The 9,945-nt window shown below is 40.2% G+C and overlaps 1 protein-coding gene across 1 annotated transcript; it reads left to right on the plus strand.

Annotated features, from left to right (window-relative positions):
* Positions 1-2,980: 2,980 nt before the first annotated feature.
* On the plus strand, positions 2,981-7,264 carry ttr (transthyretin (prealbumin, amyloidosis type I)). The gene is made up of 4 exons (XM_085773496.1): positions 2,981-3,068; positions 4,207-4,346; positions 4,438-4,573; positions 6,943-7,264. The coding sequence occupies exons 1-4, from the start codon at positions 3,003-3,005 to the stop codon at positions 7,048-7,050; spliced, it is 450 nt and encodes a 149-aa protein (XP_085629622.1). The 5' UTR covers positions 2,981-3,002; the 3' UTR covers positions 7,051-7,264.
* The last annotated feature ends 2,681 nt before the right edge of the window (positions 7,265-9,945 follow it).

The raw sequence follows: 9,945 nt of genomic DNA on the forward strand, positions 1-9,945 counted from the left end.
CTGTATATTGTATATGTCATTTATTTGTGGTTGGAACAGCTGATTGAGATGCTCCACAAATCTACATTTCCCCCTATAGGATTAGAAGCATGCACAGTAGAAAGACTTTAAACTTGGAGCAGTGATAGATGCTGTAAACGGTGAGAATTCTCAAGCAGTAGCATTTCAGCAATATATGTCGGGTGTTTACATATTTTTCACCATTTGTTGCAGCATATTAAAATAAAAAAATAAAAAAATATTTTGTTTTCTCATCATCTACACTCACCACCCCATCATGACAGCACAGGCCCAGGATTTTAGAAATGTTTGCAAATTAATTAAAAGAAAAACTGAAATATCACCTGAAGATAAGTATTTAGACCCTTTGCTGTGACACTCCTGTAGCGCATTCAGGTGGTGTCAATTTCTTTTATTCATCTTTGAGATTGTTCTAAACCTTCATTTGAGTCCAGTTGTGTTTTGACATGATTTGGAAAGGCACACACCTGTCTGAATATGACATTACAGCTTATTTGAATTTTAGAGCATGAGGTCAAAGGAATTGCCCCAGGAGCTCAGAGAGAGTGAAGTGTGGCAATGCACAGATCTGGGCAAGGCTACAAAAGAATTCTGCTGCACTTATTGTTTCTAAGAGCACAGTGTGTGTGCGAGGGGTTGGGTCTAACTTTTAACCTGTGAAGCACTTTGTGTATATTTTTTGTATTAAAGGTGCTACATAAGTAAATAAAGTTTAAGTTTAATACACAATTTATATAGCAAGAGTGGTGTTGCTACATACACATAACATCATTACATGCGCAACAACATTGAATATTAAAGATCAAAGCAGGCGACAATAGTTTAATGTTGTGACTACTTGGTGTATAGCTGTCATCTTTATTAAGAGTTCATTCTCAGTTATTTTCCACAACTTCATGACTTGACTCAGTCAAAAAACAAACAAAAAAGAATACACAGATAAGTCACAACATTATAGTGTTAATATACCACTCTCAGGAGTCACATGTAGAGTATGGCATCTATGGTACCAACCAGGCCACATACTCAGAAATTTGACATAAACCTGTTCTACTATATCTTCCAATCTAGCAAGCAATAGGAATGCATAGAGCTTTAAACACAATATATCATGCAAGATGAATAAAGGTAACTATGATTGTCAAACAAGTGGTAAGATCTTTGATGAGCGCCCTCTGTTTATGATACAGCAATTACTGATTTAGAATCAGAATCAGAATCACTTTTATTGCCAAGTAGTTGTTACACCTACAAGATTTGGCTTGGTGTATAGTGCAAAACACAAGAGCGGGATAGTTAGTATGTACAAGAACAAAAGTACAATACCAACAAAACATAAATATCAACAATATAAAGAAGAAATTGTAGTAAAAAATAACATGTGCATGATATATATATAGAGAGCTGGGGGGTAAGTACAGGAATGTGCACGATATAACAGATTGGTTTCCATTCCCCTGCTGGACGCAGATAGAACACTTAAGTGATGAATACATCTTGACCTAATGATGTGCAAAATGAGAGGCCAGTGCTTGCCAATCATTGTTTGAAGTACAGATCCTCCTGGTCAAATCTTCGAGTCGTGAGATGTTAAAGTACTGGATCACTGGCTTAAAAAAAATTAAACTATACAAATCACATTTATTTGAAAAGCAATTTTAAAAATTGCAAACAGCTGTATAATCCATACTGGCCATAAACAACAAATGTCTACCCTCTACAAGACATAAGACTTCTTATTAATCTCATGTATGGGAAACCTAGGTGTTACAGCATATGAAGAAACAAAGAATATAAAAATATATATAAAAGAGAGATGCTCTGTACAGTTTGCACAAAAATATTTAGGGAAGTATACACAGCTCTGTAGCAGTGTGGAGGTATTTGGATGTTTTTTGGTGTGTCTTTTTGGACGAAGAAAAGTGGTATCCATTCACAACCATTATATGGACAAATACTGCTGCGCGGACCCCCCCGTAACTCCGAGAAGGCACGGAGGAAAATTCTCCCATAGTCGACATGAGGGTGAGTATTATTAGGAGTTTGGGTGAACTATCCCTTTAAGACCTGCTGTTCCAAAGCCCTGCAGACAGAGACAGCAACCATCTGATGTCCTCTGTAAACTGTTTTCTTGTCTGTAACAACATCTATTGCACGTCTGTCCGTCCTGGGTGAGGGATCCCTCCTCTGTTATATATTAACCCTGAAGTTTCTCCGACTTTTTGTGTTAATATAAGTCTTAAATGAGTTATATCTTCCTCAGCAATCACTTACATAGAGTGTTTGGACTGAAAGGACAGAGGATGTTGTTACAGTTTTATGCCAATGAGGAGAGAGAACGGCATGCAGGGCTGTGTGAGAGCAAACCGTGAATTTGTGACGTAAAACGGGCTATACAAATAAAATTGCCTTGCCTTGCCTTGCCTCTGACAGAGTGATCAGTACCAATCCTGTTTTTAATGAAGTAAAAATAATAAAACTTTAATTCACTCATTATAAAGCAGGTGTGAAGAGACTCACTTGAGTATCATTTTATATATATTATATTAATTTCTTTCTTATTTTTTTTATATGTCATGTTCATATTATCTTCAGGTAGAACCAAAGGAGTTTAGCAAGCCTGACGATAAAAAGGCTCCTATTCCCTGTTACTACATTAGTCCAGTTTGAAGAGGATGACTGACAACCTTCACAGACACTTTGAAGAGTTACTATATGCTAAGATATCACATGGCAGATCACACTCACACCAAACTCTGTGTTGAATGAATGTTCCCTCCAGTTCCCTCATTCCTTAGTAATGGTAGGTTGATGTCTGTGGATGCTACGGTTTATATAACTGCAGTGAGGGGGCTGAGTTATTCATTGTCCAGGTATTGATGTAGTCCATGGGGCGGACAGCAGAGTTTGTGGGGCAGGGGTGAGACTGTTATAAGAGGCATGAAACTGTGGAGCTGCTATGAGAACACCGACAGCCCACCATGCTTCACCCACTGTCCTGTCTGCTCCTGGCATCCGCTGCGCTGCTCTGCCACACCGCCCCCACGGTCAGTGTCTCTGAGTGTCTGTGTGTCAGTCTGAGCGTTACTAAATGATTACACACACACAGCTCTTCAATCTGAAGATCTGTGCATGAAAGGTGTGTTGCTCAGGTTCATGCTGTTACCTTGTCATCAGTGTGTTCTTACACTGACACTGACATTGTGTAATTCTATTGGCAGAATTCAAATGGCACTTACTACTTTTAGAACTGTATAATGTGGAGGTGAGTAGGTTAATGATGACTTAGGTCAGGTCAGTTAAACCGTTTTTTTTCATTAAATATATTTTCTTCCGTAGATTCCGCAGTGAAACAGAGGGGAGTTCATTGACCTACCTGTTGGTGGTTCACTCTCGTAGTGTCTCATCTCCACACTGTACTGTAAACACTAGAGATAACAGCAGATTCACTGAATTCACTGAATTCACTGAGTAACGTAATGTGGATTTAAAGGCACAGCCTGAATCTGTAATCTTTACCGTTGGTAGATTTAAACTCATTAAAACACGAGACAAGATTCCTCAATAAGTACCTTTTAAGCTGCTCTATGGTTCTCTCAAGATCAGCACTGTGATAGCAGAGCCACTGTTATGTGTGACTGCTGCTACTACTAAAGAGCACTGAGTGGTGATAACTTAATTCCCTTTTGAGTTAAACTCCCTTCTTACTCCATATTTTAATGAGGGACTATTTAAAGCACAGTTTTGATTGATTGATTGATTGATATCTTTATTTCGATCATGTTAACCTGCATCTGCAAATTCATAAGAAACTCAGTTTACATGAGCGAAAAGTTAAGCCAAAGTTAAAAGTGAAACCATAAACACTTCTCGCCCTCAACAGTGTCTATCTTGGCTGTGTAGCAGAAAGGGAGAGACAGTCAACATATTTTCAAACTAGATCCAAACTGGATTACAGACCAAGGTAGGAGGAGACATAATTAGTGATAACAGCAGGGTGGTTTCCATTAAGCACACAGCAAAGTGAACAAAGCAGCGAACAGCCAGGTGTAGTGATTGTTAAAAAGAAGGTCACTGAATGGTGGACAGGTCCTATCCAGGTGGACCTGGTTATATGATGTGTGGATGTCATGATGTGGTGACCATGAGGAGATAAAGTGTGTTCCTGGCCTGTGTCTGCTGCAGGACAAACATGGGGGCTCAGATACTAAGTGTCCTCTGATGGTGAAGATTCTGGATGCAGTAAAGGGGACTCCAGCTGGATCAGTGCCTCTCACGGTGTCTCAAAGGGCTGCTGATGGGGGGTGGACGCAGATTGCTAATGGGTATTACAGTGTGAGATATTAGCTCATATATATTTTTCTCTGCTCACTATAGTATGTTTAATGCAACACATTTCACTGGTTGTTACTGCAGAGTGACGGATGCCACGGGAGAGATCCATAACCTGATCACAGAGGAGCAGTTCCCAGCAGGGGTGTACCGAGTGGAGTTTGATACCAAAGCTTACTGGAAGAGTGAAGGGAGCACACCATTCCATGAAGTAGCTGATGTGAGTATGAACACAGCCTCAGAGTTCATGTTATTATCCCCTGGATCATCTGCAGTTATTATCTATTATATTATTTATCTATACCTGACAAACCATATAACCAATTATTGTGGCTACCCTTACGTTGAAAAAAGTAAAAAAAACAAAAAACAGTCATAGTCATAAACCAATTAATAATTCAAAAACAAAACTAACAATTTTTTAAAGAGAAAAACATAATGTTACAGTACAGATCTTTGTTCAGGATTAGTATGCTCTGGGCGTCTTCCATGGTACCAAAGTACCAAAACCTAAATTACCATAAATTAAATGCTTCCTTGCTCACCACCCCCCTTCACACAGGTATATGTAAAAGGCTCTGTGCAAGGCAAGCTACACTTGCACCAGCATAGAAACTGGCATGGTACTGTAGCACCATGGTGAGCCCAGAACCTGGCAGCAGCATGCCTTCCAAAGCACAGCCATGTAAAGTAGCTAGAGCAAAACCCAAGACAATACAAAATAAACTGCACTAAAGTAATGAAATAAAGACAAAAAAAGCCAAATTAGGCCCAGCATGAGAAAAAATATATATCAGAACTACAATAAACCAAAATTAAGTGCAGCAAAGCAAAGTCAAGCCAAAACAAAGCAGAATCATGTGGCAAAACAAAGCAACAGTATAAAGCACTAGTGGTGTCAATGACAACAAACAATACTTTGTTTTGTTGTTGTAGTTTCTGGTTAAGTTCGCAGAGTCTAGGAACCACTGCAGTTTTTTTCCTGGGGATGGGTTCCAGCTATTCTGACACCGCCCTGACCTATTTGGGTCTGTCTTCAGCTACCCTCCTTGACCTTTAAAAATAGGCAGTTCTTCTCCATAGCACTTAAATGGATAGTTAAACATTTTGGCAAATTGGCCCATTGCCGTAATACCTATAGTCTTTGGAGTAGGTCCGTTACCGTTAATTGTCGGTGCAAGCTATTTTTAGATTTCTTGGTTTCCCTCATCAAACTCATCAAATACACAATCTAAGAACTCCAAAACGCTCAAGTTGTGACCTGCACATTCACCACGCTATGAGGTAATAACAGAACGTTACGAGACAGAGTTGTTTTCAAGGCAAATGCAGAGACTGCTTGCTGAAAAACTGCCCCCGACGGGAATGTGCATCACTGGTTTTGCATGAATTCACCTCCGTAGTGTAGCTCTGAGTAGCTTGCAGCTCTGCTCCGCCCTTCTAAAAATAGCTTGCACCGACAATTAAAGGTAACAAATCTACTCCTAAAACTATAGGGATTATGGCAATGGGTCAATTTGCCAAAATGTCGAACTATCCCTTTAACAGACACAAGGCATGGGTTCAGACAGATCCTAGGTGAAATTGAAGTGATCTCTGAATACATCTCTGACCAGGAAAGGCTGTCAGTTTTATATAGAACTGGATCTGTGCTTCCCTGTACAGATTTTGGCCCATGGGCTTTACCGGCTGTCTAAACCTGCCTTCATCAGCTTTTGTTAGTAATTTCCATGTTTTCCCATATTCCATGTTGTAAACTGTTTTCTTGTCTGTATACAACATCTATGTCACGTCTGCCCGTCCTGGGTGAGGGATCCCTCCTCTGTCTCTCACCCTGAGGTTTCTCCTGGTTTTTCTTGGGAGTTATAAGGGGATAGTGGATGTGAAGGTCTAAGGACAGAGGATGTTGTTATGATGCTAAAGCCCTTTGAGACAAACTGTTGTAAAAACAGGCTATAGAATTAAAATTGCCTTGCCTTGCCTAACCTTCATGTAGTGAGATATCCTCTGAAGTCTGATGATGTCTACCAACTTCATTCTTACCCTTTAATGTTGTTAAGGGGTGTTTAGACCATTTAGTTTACTATATGCTACATGGTATGGCTATGTCACCTGTCTGTATTTTTATTTTTGGGGGGGTTTTGCCTTTAATTGATAGGACAGTTGAGAGAGACAGGAAATGAGTTTCTGAGGGTAATGGCACGCGGCAAAGGGCCACTGGGGAAATCCAACTGGCGCCGGCGGCAGTGAGAGCTGTGTATGCGGCGCCTGCTCAACCCAGTCTATATGATCATTAATGCTGAACTCCTCAGCCAGGTTACAGGGAGGACAAACATGTCTGGATTTGTCTGTGAAACCATAATATTCAACTGATCTAGTTTCTGTTGTTGCAGATGTGATTTAATTAACTAGGTGGGGACACTGTGAGGCCTGGGGGTGAATTTGAGGCAGCCATTGTTCCAAGTAATTAAACAGACAATACACAAACGCATGCAAATACACGTGTCCGTGGTTCTTAGCTCGACTGTTTGTTATACTGAGGGTAAATGGTTCTATTATTGACCCCCGTCATTGTTTGTGTGTGTGTAGGTGGTGTTTGAGGCCCATGCTGAGGGACATCGTCACTACACCTTGGCTCTGCTCCTCAGCCCATATTCCTACACCACAACAGCCGTGGTAGCCGATGCTCACCACTGACACCCAGCACACCTCGGATGTTTAGTTCTGTTTGTGGGGTCGGGACAGTGAGCTGCACACGGCAGGAGACTTTCTTTCTGCCTCTTCCTGTCTTCTCTGCTGATCAAACCATTAATGTAACAAGAACTGTGTGTATTTAAGGATGATGTATCTTCCTCCTCTGAGTTCTACTGTTTCCAAAAACCATTAAAACACATCTGTGAGTCTCACTGTTGCTCTGGGTGACGTGCTCCTTCATTTTGTTTTTGACTAAATCCTCTACACACCATCTACAGATACTCTCCACGGAACCAAATGTGGATTAATCTGCAAAGGATCAACCTTTGTTAACAATGGAATTATGACTCCAATCCTGAACAGCACCCATAGAGAAGATAACAATCCTGATTGGCCGTTAGTTTGCTATCCCAAAACCTGTTATTACATTTTTTTTAACGTCAATCTGTCCACGAGGAAGAACATCAGAAATTACACACTCTGTCCATCTTCATAACACTGACACTGTGGACATGATGAAGACTCTGTTCACACTGTCAGTTCCTCTGCACTATACATTCATCAACCTCAATAACTGTGTTTTTTTTTCTTTGAGATAAACTTGTTTTCATGTCACACATGCTGAATTAAAAAAGATGTCAAATCAATTGATTTAGAGCTCCACTGATGACAGCTTCATTAGTAGTGTTATTAATCATCATGGTTAACCCACTGATGACAGCTTTATTAGTAGTATTATAATAATACTACTAATGTTGGTCTCATTGATTAAATCTAACAACTGAGGCAGTCGTGTTAGTTAGTGTATGAAAAGTGAAGCTTCAGACGTATTGCTGGACAGAAGAGGAGCGCTGCCTCATCCAGATAAGGTGCACGCGCCTTAAAGAGACAGGTGCATTGCCTCGCCTCGCCACATACCCCCCCCCTCAAATTTTTTTTTATTGCGGATTTACACGAATCACACAAATGACCCATTTGGGATCCAAAACAGCAAATTTCGCCGAAAGGTGACAAGTTTGCACCCCTGATTATTACTCATCATGGTTAACTTGGAGAGAAGTCAGATCAGCTGTTTCTGAACTGAAAACTCAGCATTTCTCTCTCAGAGTTCAAGTCAAAGTTCATCAAGTTGGAGTTCAGGGTTTGAGTCAGTTTGTTAAACCTGCTTTCTGGAATAAAGCCCTGAGTTCCTCTAGAATCATATTTCTTTGACACCACATGTTTTAAACATCCTCCACTTGGCCCTGTTAAAGTGTCCTGTGCTACACGCAATACTGTTAATGTAGATTTTGAGTTAAAATGCACAGCGGGTTTATGTATTACTGTAAGTTCCTCTTACATCAGATTTAATGCATCATGGGAAAATAACGAGACGAACATCAGGTATGTTTCCAGAATATGGCAATGAAGTGTTTATTTTGTCTGTTGACAAAGAAAAAACAGTTCAACATCTCAACAGCAGACTCAGACTGTTTCTATACTGTTTCCAAAGACTGAGGAGGTCTGTCAACAACACTGCACTATGTTAGACAGTTCAGTGACACCTGTATATATGTGTGTGTATATATATGTCTGTGTGTGTGTATTGGGGGGTAAACTATTCTTGGGAACTGACTGTGCTCTACAGTAACATGTTGACAGGATGAGCCAGTGTGAGACAGAGGATGGACACTGAGAGTGAAGTCATGTGGACTGGTGAGGTCATTTCCTGTTTAGATTGTAGTTTTCATGAAGGGCTCTGCTCACAGTGGTTCAGCCTGAAAACACCAACCAGCTTGACACAATATCAGTCAATGTTCCTCCATGTTGAAGCTTCAAGGTTCATTATGGAGAAAGAACAGTTGGGACTATTTCTTCTCAAAGTACTGGGAAGTGTCTGTGGCTCTCAGCTACATCCCATGGCCTTCATCAGCAGCACTGGTCACTTCACGGTCACATATTGATTCCACATTAAATACCTGAGGAGGACCCTTCAGTTTATTCTGTTTTTCTATTCAAACTTACTTGTTTATTCACTTTTAGAGTCTAATCTAATGGTCTGTTGGTAGCTGTGCAGATGCTTTCACTCATACCTCATGATCTCCCCTCCTATTCTTGAAAGTTGATTTGAAAAGACTGCTGAGAAAACTGAAAGTTCTCATTTGACCTTGCCGTACAGTATTTAAGAAACAACTTGGATCATGTCTTTCTGATTTCTATTCAATTATTATGTCCTGCCTATTTTACCATGGTGGTTTGTGGGAAAAGCTTGTTTAGCCTCAGGAGAGCGGCTCTGTGTTTCTATATCACTGATCCTATAACTCATCCAGGAAAAAAAAAACAAGTTCATGCTTGATTTTTATTTTCAGTTTCTGAGTCAATGTTTTTTTAATTGTCTGAGAGAAATTGGAAATTTAAATTAAATGCTTTAGAAGTATCACCCAGAACCTTGGCTCACCTTTGCTGTTAAACCAGAAGAATTGTAACAGGTACTGTATGATTCAAACATATTTCTAAGTTAGTGACACACTAGCTAATGGCCAGAGGCTAATTTCATATTATGTTAACATTGACTGTTGGCCAACTATAAGCTAGCATCTTCATTTACATGGACTCCTAGCTAACAGCTAAGATCTTCAAGGACATGAGCCACTGCTCTAATTTGTCAACCCACTGTGTTAAAGAGTATATAGCAGTAGGTTTGTTACCTTTAATTGTCAGTGCAAGCTACTTTTAGAACGGCGGAGCAGAGCCGCGAGCTGCTCAGAGCCACGCTACCGAGGCGAATGGAATTTCTCTCTACACTCTCGTGGACAAGTTGTAATAACAATTATGAGGCAGAGTTGTTTTCGAAACAAATGCAGAGACTGCTTGCTGAAAGCGGTCAGCGGTTTTGCACAAATTTACCTCGAAAACAAC

This window comes from Trachurus japonicus, chromosome 4 (genome assembly GCF_045865225.1).
Source record: "Trachurus japonicus isolate A0001 chromosome 4, Traja_1.0".
Lineage (NCBI taxonomy): Eukaryota > Metazoa > Chordata > Actinopteri > Carangiformes > Carangidae > Trachurus > Trachurus japonicus.

Bases quoted from the DNA above. Each gene is read 5' to 3' on its own strand.
- ttr (XM_085773496.1), top strand. From the start codon at position 3,003: ATGCTTCACCCACTGTCCTGTCTGCTCCTGGCATCCGCTGCGCTGCTC. The intron at 4,347-4,437 runs GTATTACAGTGT...TTGTTACTGCAG, and splicing joins TGGACGCAGATTGCTAATGG to AGTGACGGATGCCACGGGAG. The intron at 4,574-6,942 runs GTGAGTATGAAC...GTGTGTGTGTAG, and splicing joins CATTCCATGAAGTAGCTGAT to GTGGTGTTTGAGGCCCATGC.